Consider the following 15,629-nt stretch of genomic DNA (forward strand, 5'->3'; position numbering starts at 1 on the left):
AAAACGCTATTGCATTGCATGGAATCATTTATTTTTCTCTGTGCTTAGCTGCTGCAAGAAGCTTTTGGTGTTTTTCTGTGAAAGCTACTTTATTGTGCTTTATTTTTTGATTTCGCGCAGCTATCTTAAAGCTGCTCAATAATTGTTTGGTGCGGTGTGCCACTTAAAGAGTGTCACTTTGGTACACAAATTCTGTGCTTATACTAAGTGAGTGTAACGGTATAACTGTTGTACACAAATTTGTTCGCTTGATAACTTACAACGTGTGCAAACGTTTCCATTTAGCCGGAATTTACGAAATTTGCGAAAATTGTGAAAGTTGCGCGTTGCACGTGTTTGCACTACTAAAATTAAATTTAGCACCTGCAGCTAAAGCTCAAATTTCTATTATTTAAAATTTAATGTCAACGAAGGTTTGCATACACGGGCGTCTGGTTGTGGCAGCAGTAAGGAAGGCGCTCCTTTATTTAATGTTTCCTTCGAAAGTTTGCACCGTTTTACCGTTGTGCGTTGTTGTTCAACGTTGCACAAACTTTCACATTTGATTTGATTTCTGGGTCACCAAATCGCCTATTCGCACAGGTAGTGTATACACAAAGCGCTCTTCCATGTATTTCCCGTACCCCTTTTTTCTTGCCCACTTTCATACTCACTCAGCTCGTAATTTGTTTAGCATCTAGAGTTTCATAATTTTCGGTGCAATATTCGCTGCCAAACACTGTTTAGAGTGGCGATTTGGAATAAGAAGATTGTTGAAAATGCTTCGAAATTTTAAATAAAGCTTTATGTTATAGTTTTTCTTAGAGATTGGAAAATAAAAAACTATGAATATTAATAAATTTCGTACTCCATTGTTTTCGAAATTAGGCTTTGAGTTTGCAAGATGATTCTTCATTATTAAGGGGTTATATCCACTTTTAATTGTCAAAAAATCGAATTTTTGAATTTTTCGAATGTATTTGTGTTTAAGAATATTTTCCGAGTTTCAAGTTGATTCGACCAATAGTTTCGGAGATATGACCGTAATAGTAAGGTTGTCTCTGAGGAATCGAATTAGGCGAGACGCGTTTTTCTCGAAACGCTGTTTTCAGAGTCGGTTAGGAAAATTTCTCTGAAATTGCTGAACCGATCGGCTTGAAATATTCACATGACATTCTTAAATATATTTTTCTGTTAATGATCGAAGAAACAAGATTTTCGACAATAGTTTAAATTTTTTTAACCCACTTTGAATTGTAAATTTTCTTCCTTTTATTCCTTCGATTATTACCTGTATTCATCTATCATAATACTAAATTTCATGGGATTTTGGTTTCAGAAAATTTTACGCCGAAATATCTTTCTCACCGCCAGACACCGTTTTCCGGAGATCCTTCTGGGGATCGACTATAGAAACAAGCGGATCCAATATTTTTAAAAATCATTCGCTGATTCTAAAAGTACATCAAATCTCTTTATGTGCATTTTTTTTTAAAGTGGTAAATTGAAATGCCGCTTCAAAAACATAATCACAAAAATACGCATTTTTTGGTCTTGAACCCCTTAAGCAACAAAATATTTGTTGAATTTTAAATTGACTATTCCTATTTCCTTTCTCAAAACTACTATCTTTATGGTTTTGTAATACTTGTGTCCTTGTAAAAGCGTTAACTTGCACAAAGACTGCTGGTAGACATTTCAGTGCAGTTATATTTATAGCCTGCACAGGGTATCTTACAAATACAAACCGAACGATTGGAATAAAGTGCTTGCATGGAAACTTTTCCTTTTGACGGGATAACTTGAAGAAATTTTACATGTGTTATTGGCCAAGCAACATTAAAATATTTGGGATAATTTTTTAGATGGAACTACTATATCATTAAGCTAACATACAAACTGAACGATCAAAATCAAGATATTGTATGGATTGACTCTATACATAGGTATGTCTATATATCTTAATGAAATTTAGCAGAGTTTATAATCCAAAACATCGCTATAATCGCCGAAGAAATTGTTTGGATCGGATTACTATAGAATACAGCTGCCATACAACTGACTGATCAAACTCTAGTCCTTATATGAAAAACTCTAACTAATATTCCTTTTTAATACGAAAGAACGGCAATAAATTGCCATATGTACAATATGAACAAGGCCAATGCATGAACAATAATAGCCGATTTAAATTTAATGCAAACATCTGCTTGTTATATCAATTTAACTGTCATTTATGAATATTTAAGTGCTATTTAAGAAGCTGCAATGCGAGACATGTCCTTTCATAATAGACAAACGATTGAGAGGAGGAGAATCGGAAATGCAAACAAGAAGAAAGTACAAATAAAAAGAGGCATATTAAAAGGCAACAACAAATGCAATATGTGTATTACACATCCATAGATAAACATAAAACAACAGTTAACTAAAACAATACATAGATATGTGCTTTCTACCGCCAAACACGGCGTATGAGTAATTCTCGATTTCGGCACGTACACAGTAAAGAGTGAACAGAATAGAGAGTAAGAACAAAACAATATGTGTCAAATCGTATTTACATACGAGTTTGTGTCACACATGCCCACAGCAAGGTCACACCGGAAACAGGTGTTGGTGAATGAATTTGATAAATTTTGAATTCAATAGGGAAGAGCAACCTTTGGGCATTACAATGGGTCAAATGGACAATCCGACAGTTGGGTATGCTGTCAGTTTCGAATTCTAAATTGAAATGACAGGTATACAAACTGATTTAAGGCTTTCATATGCAATGAAATGCGTCGCCATGAATGGGCATGTATGAAGCTAGATAAACAAATAGATACGAGCGTTTGTATTAGGCAGCAATTTTGCAGTTGTTAAGGCGCACATTAAGCACCATTGGTTTGATATTAGTGAGTGCTTAGAGCGTTGCGCTTAATATGCATATCATAACATTTTTCTGTGTAATATATTTGTATATCTGCAAATGTGTGTGTATAAAAAAAGTCTTTATTTAAATATGAATCAGTCACTTTGAGTGTCAGCTGTATGCTATACTTATTCGACCTGAAATAATATGTTCAGTATTTGTAGCGATGCCTTGGTCAATACTCCATCCCAAAGGCGTTATTTTGATCGGTCAGCTTGTATGGCAACTATATGCTACTATAGCATAACCGATCTGTACAATTTAATTTAAGTGTGCAAAATAGCTTTAAACAATGGTTTCTGCCAAATTTCGTGAAAATATCTTGTCAAATAAAAACAATTTTCCATAAAATAACTTGATTTTGCTTGTTCAGTTTATATGGCGGCTATATCCTCTAGTAGCCTGATATCGGCTGTTCCGAAAAGTGAGCAGCTTCTAAGGTTAAAAAGCATGTGCGCAAAATGTCTCAAAATCTGAGGGACAAGTTCGCGTATATACAGACGGACAGACAGATATGGCTAAATCGACTAAGCTCGCCTTGTGGGTGTAACAAACTTTTTGACAAACTTAATATACCTTGCGCAGGGTATAAATAGTGGAACCCGTACACAAAAGCATAAGTGAACAGAGGCTTTGCATTGCAAGAAAATGAATACTCACAAGCACTAAGAAATGCTTTTGAATTTTCATTCCAGAAGAAAAGAAGCTTAAATTTTACTTCAAGTGTTTCTTTAACCCATCAAAAGACGGAAATTTAAGATGTATGAAATCAATGTTTTTTGCAATGTAAATTTTTTGCAACATTTACGATTGCCCACGAACATAAAAGCTTAATCAATCTTACTTGCGGGTGCATAAATCGCCCCAATTCAAGTGCAATGTACATAAAACCATAAAGCGAGTGTACAATAAAGCTGATTTAATGTCGAAGGGTTTGATCGGATGAATGGTTGTTTGGGTAGCAATGCGCTGCTTTTGCGCTCGATTCAAAGTTCTGATTTTTATGGCATTTACTGCAGCAAAGTTAGTTGTCTGCCCGTGCGTTCATTGCCTCATTGCCATAAATCTAGCATAAATACAAAAACTATACAACAACAAAAAATTATTTTCAAATCAAATGGAACTGATTGTGGTATTTCAGAAAACGGAAAAGTACTGACAACCTCATCAAGCTTGTTTATTTTAGCTTGTCAAGTGATGCTAGCTGTGCACAGATATATGTGCTTGTAAACAAATAAATGTTCTCTCCTCGCTCATACTGTATTACAGTTAATTTAAATAGCTCTTCATATGCGCGATTTGAAGCACGCTGAATGAGCAGTTGAAGCGTATTTTTTGCATTCACGCTGTATAAAGTTAGTTGAAGGCAGCAATTTGCGTATGTGAATTGACAAGACTACATACTTTACAGAAATAGCTACATACATTTATTTAGAGACATTACAATAATAGCGCTTAGTTTTGAAATGCGCGTGTCACGTCGCACTCAAATGTGTTTACATTTTTCACATTGTTCGTGTATGATTCCCATAGCCAGTTGCAGTTTTTTGTTGAAAAACGCATTTAAGAATTTTACAAACAAGCAGAACCCCAATGAAATGTAGTGCATACGCACTGTCGAACCAGCAGCACACGCTGTTTACATGTGGTCACAATTTCATTACGCTACGCTAATTGCCCGATTCATGTCATTTTACATATTTTAAGTTAATACGTTACTGTATGTAAGGTTAAATAAATGAAAATCACCTGGAGTAGTGTGTGAGTAAAAGTAAATGTTACGTATACGCAGTGTACAACCTGGAGGAGAGCATGTTTCTCAGTTGTCATTGTAAAAAGATATGAATTTTTAACGAATAAATATTATAGCAGCGCTGATATGTATTTATTATATAAAAGTATATTAAAAAAATATAATATATAAGGTTGTCAAATATCTCCCTTCCGCTTTTTGTCTTTTGAATTTCGCGGCTATGTACAAAGCGCTACAAAGCTCGTATCTGGCAACACTATACATAATTTGAAAGGTCTTGACATAACCTACAAAACAACGCTATGCATGATTAGTTTGGATATTGCGTTCAACAGTTATAGACGTGTAAACATGGAGTTCACTAACGCCGAAATTCGCGCTATTTTAAAGTTTTTCTTCGTTAAAGGCAAATCCGCTAGAGAAACGTTCCGTGAGATTAATGGTGTTTTGGGGGATGGTACTCTATCACTTCGAACCGCGGAGGAATGGTTGCGACGATTCAGAGCCGGTGAAAACGACACCATGGATAAGCCAGCCGGCGGAAGACCTGTGACGACAAATACCGATCAAATAATGGAATACATCGAGTTAGACCGGCATATGGCATCTCGTGACATCGCCCAGGAGATGGGAGTTAGTCACCAAACCATTTTGAACCATCTGCAGAAGGCTGGATACAAAAATAAGTTTGATGTTTGGGTGCCGCATAATTTGACGCAAAAAAAGCTTCTGGACCGAATCAACGCCTGCGATATGCTGCTGAAACTGAACGAACTCGTCCCATTCTTGAAGCGGATGGTGACTGGCGACGAAAAATGGATCACATACGACAATATCAAGCGAAAACAGGCGTGGTCGAAGGCCGGTGAATCGTCGCAAACAGTGGCCAAGCCGGGATTGACGGCCAGGAAGGTTTTGCTGTGTGTTTGGTGGGATTGGAAGGGAATCATCCACTATGAGCTGCTCCCATATGGCCAGACGCTTAATTCTACCATCTACTGCGAACAACTGGACCGCTTGAAGCAGGCGATCGACCAGAAGCGTCCAGAATTGGCCAACAGGAAGGGTGTAGTGTTTCACCAGGACAACGCCAGACCACACACTTCGTTGATGACTCGTCAGAAGCTACGGGAGCTCGGATGGGAGGTATCTAAAAAAGTGATAAAACTGGATATTGACAACAAAAAAAAATTATATTCAAGTTGTTGCACCAGTCTAGAATTTACAAAAAAATATTTTTTCTTTTAAAAACTACCTCAGTATTTGAAAAATAACATTTTTTATAAGAGAATCATAATATAAAATTTAGCCCAGACTGACAAAAGATAAACTATATTTTCACATGTTTATTAAAAATCATTATTATTGCTTTAAAAACTCCAAAATTCATACACCTGTTATATGCCTCGGCTGGGATGGCCGTCAGTGCCTTTAGCGAATTTTCTTTTTTCGGTTTCGGCTCAATTTTAGAATGCTATTCGCTAGAATGTTGGACAGTTTTGACATCATATTCATAAATACATATCTTTTCACCATGTAGTCTCTTTAGCTACGTTGTTAAGCATCTCTTTTGCGACCACTAGTCGATGTCTTTTTAGCAAAATATACAACCATGATTTTATTAAAAAAGATGTATATATTTTTTTTAACTGCAAAAATAATTAAACACTATCTTTATATTTTTCGATAAAATATGCCATATTTTCTTCCAATGTTCACCATTTGTCATAAAGTGATACAATTTATAAAATCTTCAACTTCAAATCTTTCAACGCTATAAATTGATGTGAAACTTTGCCTGAAAAAAGGGGTTTACTGTCATCTGCGCTCAAACTTAGTAATTCAAGCGACCATGGATCGGAAAACCCGACGGAGTCCATCAGCGACAACAACGAACGCAACAACTGAAGTTGTGCCCATAAACTTCATGGAAGATTTTGCGGAAAGATCTTGGTTTGTGGACTTCCAAAGTCCAACCCATGCATGAATTGAAGCTGAAGTTGGCAACCGATCCCGATAGTCACAAGAAAATTTTTTGCAGCAATGAATCTCACTTGTGGTTGAATGGGTGCGATAATAAACAAAATTGTCGCATTTCGAGTGATGATAATTCACCAGCCATTATTGAGAGGCCGTTATATCCTCGATGAGTCAGTGTTGGGCGGTGGAAATCATTAGTCCATATATTTCCAAAAATTAAGCCGGTCATAATATTACAGTCAATGAGGAATGCTATAGATCAATGGCTAAATACTTTTCGAGTCTAAATTGGAGGATGTTGATGTGAATGACCTTTGGTTTCAACAAGACGGATATGCCATACGGCCAACGAAACAATTAATTTATTGAAGGAGACTTTTGGTGTGGCCTCCAAGATCATGCGATTTAAAACCGCTGGACTATTTTTTGTGAGAGATAAAGAGAATATTCGGCGCGTTATTGCTGACACGAGGTCGTATTCCATTGCTGCAAAAAGCAGTCGAAAATTGGGCACATCGGCTGGAATGTCTAAAAAAACAACACTCTTTAATTATAAAGTATAAATTATAACATATTTATCAATACACATTAATAATTGCTTGTAATTATAGTATAAATGTGTGTCTTCAACACAAATCGATATTACAATGATAATTATACTAATTTATGCGATTTACTTATATCTATGTAATTGCAGTAAAATTATTTTCTATTGGTAACATCGTTTGCTTCCTCACTTGCATCACAAAGTGAATAATTCATGCATTAATTTGTAATGACGCTTATAAATTAACTATTTCTTGTTGAAATGAATAAGTAATCGCATAAATCACTAAATAAACTGAACAAAAAGCAACAAAATCAACAAAACATAATTTAACAATTTCAGGTTTTAGTTATAGCCATCTTCCGTTGAGTAAATTTGCGGGGAGCAAAACAAAATAAGAATAACACGAAAGTGAAACGACGTAGCATCAGCAGAAACTACAATCCGCTTGACTGCAACTCATTACTCTTCCACAAAAGCACAATGAATGTGTTGAGCAAAACAAAACTTGACGAAAGAATGTGCACGAGTGCAGTTGTTGCACTTGTTCGACCAATAAGTGGTCTTGCATTTTGTATGAATCATAACAAGCATGGAGCACGATGGGGGCGAAGCGCATGCTAAGTGAACTGCTGCTGACAAGAATGTGTTCTGCATATACAAGTAAAAGGCTGCAGCTATGAGCCTAACAATATATATGTATTTATACAAGTATATATGTATATGTATAACTAAAGCTGTTTCAAGCATGAACAAATCCTATTTTACACCCAGAAAAGCATCCTGCTAGGCTCTTTGCTTTTATAGCGCATATTTTCATATTTATTCCAATATTTACTTCAACAATTACAGCATTTGATGGTTATGGCAAGCAATTAAGCATTAAGTAAGTGGAATTATTAGCAATTTCATTCATTAAGCTCGGTAAATAAATTATTTATATTGCAAATGGTATTATAATTTTAGTTAAAAATATATTTTATATTTTATAATTATTTTAATTTAATGAAATTTTATGTACTTTTATTGTGCATTCTCATCTATTGGTGATTTTCCCATAATGGCTCCTAATTTATAACCCGAAAGACATCTAATGACATTTAAGGATTGTCGAATTTCTTACATACCAAACTACTCAACCAACTACTAAAGAGTATTGGTAAATTTCAAATGTCGGCAGAAGCTGTAAAATTTTTTGACCATCTCTGTTGATGACATAGAAATGACTGCAGGTGTAATAAAAAACAATTTAAGTGACCAACTTTTTTTCGTGTACATGGCGCGTGCTGCAAGAGCATCAATGTAAGTGAATAAATGTGGTATGCAGTACTTTTTATTAATAACTATATTCACACTGAGGGCTTGGAAGTGAAAAACGAAATATCTTATGCTATATGCGTGCACACACGCATGCAAGTATTTATGTATAACTGTTTGGGCGGCACGTGTAGACTACCGTGAATTATAAGTATATATTGTTGTAGTATAATACATATCCATACACGAAACTTTCCCAAGATAAATGGCATTTAATTCGTAGTTTATAGTAAAATAAATAGTTTTCGCTATACATGAATTCAAAGATATCTTTACGGAATGCAAATAAGCGATTTTATAGGACATAAATAATTTTATATACCCAAGTACCTGAGTTATTACACTTAATTTATAAAGAGAAGTTACATACAACCTGGAATGAACCTCACCCCAGTTTGTTTTTGTTATAACGGCAGTAATTATAAAGAAATCATATAAATTTGAGAAATTCTTTCAAGTCGACATATACTGACCGCATAAAAATCCGGAGTCTCATTGGACTGGTATTTTATATGACGATACCTTGTCAGATGAATTGTCAAATCATGTTCAAATTTCTTTCAAAACAAAAAGAAACGTAAACTTCGGCTGCACCGAAGGTATGATATCCTCTATAAGTGCATTTTTTATAGCATAAAAGGCTATAAAAAGATTTTTTGCTCGATTTTGATCGCTCAGTTTATATGGCACTTTATGCTAAAGTTGTCTGATTTGAATAATTTATTGGGAGATTATTGCGATTCCTTGAGTTATAATCATTCTGATCTGAACCATTTCTTCGGAGATTGTAGCGATGTCTTACATAATAATATATGCCAAATTTCGTGACGATACATTGTCAAATAAAAAATTTTCTATACGAGGATTTGAGTTCAATCGGTCAGTTAGTATAGCAGCTATATGCTATAGTAGTCGGATCTGAACAATTTCTTCGGATATTGTAGCGATGCTTTGTAAAATAATAAATCCTAAATTTCGTAAGGATACCTTGTCAAATAAAAAAGTTATTCCTACAAAACAAGAAGTCAGCTTATATGGCAGCTATATGCTATAGTGAGCCGATATCGGCGTTTCTGACAAATGAGCAAATTTTTGTCGAGAAAAGGACGTGCGTAAAATTTCAGATCGATATCTCAAAAACTGAGGGACTATTGCGCGTATATACAGACAGACGGACATGACGAAATCGGCACAGTTCGTCTCAATGATCATTTAGGTATATATGTATCTACATTATAGAGTCTTCGGCGTTTGCTTTTAGATGTAATAAACATCGTGGCAAACTTCATATAATATATATAGTTCACGGTATAAATATACCTTACTGCCACGGTTAGGAGCACTCACATGCATTTTGCAATTTTTGTCGTATCATTAAATTTAAAGTTTTCGCAATTAACATAGGTAGACAAAATAGCTTTGCAAGAAAGACTCGGAAATTAAATTCCAGATGTTAGAAATTTTGGTCGAAATTTTAACGTGGAATTTACTAGTTTCACAAACGTAAGAGCACAAACGTACAGAGTATTAAAACGCTCACATCTACACAAATATACATATATATATATGTATTAAAGCAAATTGTGTACCCATTCGTATGAGTGTAGTGCCACAGGTCGTTATCGGAAATGAGGCAGCAATATTCAAAAGCCACAGCAGCTACAATTTCGACATTAATTATTGAGACAAGCCAAGCTATGGCAGCAATACTACTTCGACTCCATAGAGCATACAATTATACATTCAAATAATCTTTACTTATACCTATATATATATTTGTATGTATTTACATATATATTTGTTTATATATTGCTTCTATATGCGTATATTCGTCGTGTAATTGTTGAATATTTCTGCAAGGATTAAGAGAGCGATGTGCAAATTTAAATTCTGCTTTTCTTGCATTTTCACTTGCCATTGACAATGTACAAACTAAATTTGTTATTTCCAGTCTTTTTCGCTTGTATAGTTTTCTATATTTTCTAATATAAGTGAGATAAGATTGCATAAATGTGTATAACTATGTATGTAAGTAAATCGAATCGAAAACTGTTATTAATTATTTACTATATGCACTATTTGAATTTAGCAAAATTTTTTTATATATAAAAAAAACTTGGTTTGAAGTAGTTTAGAGAAAACTGAACATACCCTAAGGTTAATTAAAAATTGTTTACAATTTATTATATTTGTAAAACTTTTTTATACTTCAAAATTTTTAGGATTCTCTGAAATATACATACGTCCGAAACAGGGTTGCAAATATTGCATTAAAAGCATAATTGAAATAACATTTGAATTAAATTTCGGATTCAAATAAAAAAAACAGTCCCAAATACCGCATTGAAAAAAACTGTTTAAATTCAAATAAGGCATTAAAAAAAATTGGTCCCACAAACTGGATTACACTAGACTGAAAAAAAAATTATTATACCTAATTAATTAAAATATAAGAAAAAGTTGTTTTGCCTTTTAAATTTTTTCGTGTTCTACAATTTTATACTAGTACTCGCACAGAGCTATGATCTTGAAAACTCCAGAGCACTGGTTCGTAAACCTGCACATTAAAATTAAATATAAAATGATTTTTAATCCCATGTATTTAATTTTTAAGTCCAAATGCGGAATAAAAAAAATTAAAATTTAATTTTTCAACACAAAAATAGAAAACTACTTCTTAGTCCCTATATTGGAATTAATCTAATAATTTTAATACAAAAGTTTTGAATTGAAAAATTTGCACCTCTGGTTCGAGGATATACCGAAGAAGTAAACTTTTGAAAGCTATGTAAAATTAAGCTTTCACTAGACGTTTTGAAAACAACGATCGCTGGAAATATGCTGGTTGAGCAAGTCAAACGAAATTGAGGCGATTTCGACGGTTACTATGTTAACATCTGCTCTAGTTTCTTCTACAAAGCAAAAAAAAAAAAAACTAATTCACTGTACTCCACAAATATGTTATTTTTACTTGCTATCGGGATAATATTATCTTAAAAGCTTTGTCGCATTTGATTTCAATAGTTAATATTTTCTTTTCGAATGGTACTTGCGTATGTGATTCAGGGAATATCAAATTCCCCCCTTCTGTGAAACACATCCATGTAGAACTGCCTTTAAATAACGGCAACCACACTAATAACCTTTAATAGATGTTGAAGTTGTGACCGTTAGATATAATAGATAGAATACTATATTAGCTTGGTGACGAATTTCTGTTGCAATTTAATTTGTAGTGGAGGTGGGTGGGCAAGCAGATACCACTAATCCAAAAAAGTAAAACAAGGCTTCTCCATGAGTTGTCTCTCTTCTTGCATAAGGCATCAGTGTCACTTTAGAGTAGTACTATGCGGTAGGTAGCTGCCTTAAGCGCTAATAATCATCCAAATACTCAACATTAATGTGGCCAAAAATCCGTATGGAAACATGACATCTTGGATTATTATTAGACTATTCTTCGTGCGGATGTTAAAATTTAACACATGAGAACCCAAGACCAAACCACAATATAAAATCTCGCGATTTAACAACAGAGTGTTAGAGAAAATGTATTAAACCGCATCTTACGCCACCTCTATTGCAGCCTTCATATGCATGTATATATATGAAGAAGTATATACAAATCACTACAGTAATATATACGATGTAACGCTGTCTCAATGCTTAAGTACTTTCACATTTATTCATTTGCCACAATTAGTGCTTGTTGTGTGTGTTTTACTTTCATCAAGTTCCACAACTTGGGCGCACATAACTAAATTACACTATGGCTGTATGAGTGTGTGCTTTTCTGTGGCGCGCTGAGAATTCGTTATGTCCTTTGTGGCACGTTTCTCTATGTTCTGCTTGAAAGCACACGTATCTAGAATTATATATACATATGCATGTATCGCTGTGCAAATAGTTGGCAGAGAAATTTCGAATATTTAATTCTTACTGGTGGTGGCTTTAGTGTATTTGGCGCAAAGGCTCACCTCCAGCTTTTGTTTCGCTATTAGCGGATTTAAAACTGGGATGTGCATGCTAAGTTCTATTTAAAGTTATAATAAGTTAAAAAAAAAAAGTTAAGGCTTATACAAAATCTTGTATGATATTTCCAAAATTAATATAGATTTCTTAACTACATTTTTCTTTCAAGTGGCAACACTAAATAAAAGTTAAATTATTAAACTTTTTTTCTAGCTTGAGAAATGCTTCACCTTCTCCTTTAATTTTTAATAAATATTTTATCTACTATTGTTGTATTATTTTATTATTTCACAGATCTCTGCGCGTTTCCTTTCAACAGATTTTGAATTCGCTACTCGCGCACCCACTTTATAGCAAGTGTACTTATGTAGTGTACTTGAGCACTACAAACAACGTGGCAAGTGTCGCTAACATAGAAACATTACGAAAAAAAGCTACAAACAGCATAAGAGAAAAAGCACGAGTACCCACAAGTTCATGAACAAGTACACTATGTACTCTACTCAAGTGAACACTGTAGCCAACTATAGTTTATGTATGCTATGCTGACGAACGAAAATTTAATTTACGTAATGTAAGAAAAAATCTCAAAAACAATTTTTCAGTTGTGAAAATAATTAAATTGTATAAAATGTTTTTGTAATTAGTAAACTAATTGTTATTAAATATATACAAAACATGTCGAGTATTAAACGGTTCATCAAAATAGATCGGGCAATCCAAAAAAAGAGTTATCCTTTTATTGAACAAATCACTCTTCCAGTGCTGATATTTGCAATATTTTGTCAAAAAAGGGAGTCGCCTGTAGTTGAAATATAAGCCAATAAATATAAAACAGAATTGTTCTTAGACTGAATCTAACATGATTAACTGATTTCTTGTTTCCTCTCCTTGGCTAAACCTTTTCCTAATCGGTATAGGTCGGTACCTTCTGCAAATTTTTCGTGAATTCTGCATAGTATAGAGATTTTATACACTCCTAACTGCTTCCTATCACAGGTATTTCTTATTGCTTTCAATTAAAAATAGTAATTTATTGTCAAGTCAATTTAATAGCTAACAAAATATGAATACTAAGGTGTTCGTTATTTCCAAAATAAATAATTTTTTTGCAAACTGCATTGGGAGTTTCAGGTTTATCCAAAAGCTTCTCACTTTTAAATTTTTCACCGTGTCTAAATCATATTTCTTTTACAATTTTTTAATATTTTACATTTAAGAAGTAATACTAAAACATTAAAAAAATTCTATTCTAGTACAAAATTTTTCGCTTTACAAAAAAGGCGCAAATAATTTTTTCCATAAAACCACTCCTTTAATAGTTATATGCAGGTAAAATTATATATTGAATGAATATTGATATCAATGATTTTTTTTTGCTCATACGACATGGTGCACTATATGAATACAGTACATTTGATGTATAATTTTAACTGTGTATATCTTGTAAAGGAATGGTTTTATAAAAAATCTCGTTAAAATCCTTTTTGTAGAGCGGAACATTTTGCATTCGAATATCATTTTTAAAACGTTGTATATTTATTTGTTTTGTAGGTAGAAAGTTTATTATAAAAGATCAAAATATCACATATAAAACATAAAGAAAAAGTAAAATGATTTAGATACTGTTTAAATTAATAATAATTAATTCTAATACACTTTTTTTCGTATCGGTTTCTTTAAAACGAAAGTTCTGTATAGTAGCTAAGTATATCTCGAGAATAGTTGGAATATATATAATAGTTCGATCACACTTGATAATTGAAGCGAATTCGTGCTTAAATTGTTAGGGTGGAATCATAACGCAATACAATAAGCGAAAGATAATGTAGGTGTTGTTTTTTAGATACTCGCAACTTTTATTTCAAATACAAAAAAAGAAAAAATATTATATATTATATAAGGGAATGAGTTTAATGTGTGCTTACTATAAGGTTGCTAGGTACTGTGAAATTTCTCGATATTACTACGAAAGAAGATTTTTAGCATTGGTTAAATTATATGCTAATAATTTAATTTGAGGCATGAGCAAATTAGCTCTAAAATTTCATCAGCCTTTCATAAAAGATTCGAAATATTACATAAAGCTGTAAACACATAACAGTAGAACTCCAGCCAACCAATTAGCAAGGTGGAAGCACAGCACTATTAATAATAATTATCTCTTGCATCTGTACACTTTGTAAGGATAGCAGAGCAAAACAAAAGATAAATTTTGTATAATAAATGATTTTTCCACTTGCCGCCTGCACAAAGGCACAAAATAAACTGAATGTAAGTATATATGTATGTATATATACAAGGAAATTATAACCTTCTTTTACTCACCTTCATTCGCGGACACGGCCAAACAAGTACTGTTTTATTAAAATCTCGTGACAGCTGCTCAGTCAAGTGACAGTAGGCGACAAGTGGCGCATTATTTGACGTTGATGACTTTTTCATTTCGCCAACCTTCGAGAAAGCCGCTGTTGCATTATTAAGCTGTGCTGGTGTTACAGATTGCTGTTGCTGCCGCTGTTGATGTGATTGCCGTTGACTTGGCCATGTTGCTGCTGATAATTTTCCATTCAGCGCCAACTCGTCGTCAGCGAGATTAATCCCGGTATTTAAGGTTTTCACCACAGTCGTATATTTCGGATGTTCGAGCAGTTTAATGAAGCCACTTAAATCTGTGTGTGCGTATTCATGCCACAGAGAGCACACGGTTGTAAGAAGAAGGTAAAGATAAATACATAAACGTAAAAATTATGCATATAATCTTTTTTACGAGTGTGAAGTGAAATATATATTGAGGATGTAAGAAATTTATATATTTTTATAAACTGTATAAATTTTGTCGGCGAAAAAAGGGTAATTGTTTTGTATGTTGATATACTACCGCACTGATATTAAGGAGTGTATTTTGTCAGTTTATGCTTGAGTAAATTTTAATGCCAAAATATAAGGAAAGCAACATATTTTTTGTTGTGCTTTCATATATTTAAAACAGTCTGTCGTAAAATAATTAATAGGCTTTAAAAAAGTTTGAGAAAGCTACAAAATATTCTTCCATTAATTCTTTGTGGAACCATTAAGAAATTTTTCACAGCAGGTAGCCAAATTATGAAAATAAAGCCTGTTTCTTTCATTTAATTAAATCCGAGAGAGGAATTGCGTTTGACAGT

The 15,629-nt window shown here is 33.5% G+C and overlaps 1 protein-coding gene across 3 annotated transcripts in view; it reads right to left on the minus strand.

Moving 5' to 3' along the window:
• Positions 1-15,629, minus strand: part of LOC106620963 (uncharacterized) — a 95,830-nt gene that overhangs the window by 41,563 nt on the left and 38,638 nt on the right. For all 3 annotated transcript variants that reach the window (XR_011396358.1, XM_036378109.2, XM_036378108.2), the window contains exon 3: positions 14,791-15,134. Coding sequence is in view for 2 of the 3 variants with exons in the window: in XM_036378109.2 (XP_036234002.2) it covers positions 14,791-15,134 (344 nt within the window). In the remaining variant the exon portion in view is untranslated. The remainder of the gene's footprint in view (positions 1-14,790; positions 15,135-15,629) is intronic.

This window comes from Bactrocera oleae, chromosome 2 (genome assembly GCF_042242935.1).
Source record: "Bactrocera oleae isolate idBacOlea1 chromosome 2, idBacOlea1, whole genome shotgun sequence".
Classification (NCBI taxonomy): Eukaryota; Metazoa; Arthropoda; class Insecta; order Diptera; family Tephritidae; genus Bactrocera; species Bactrocera oleae.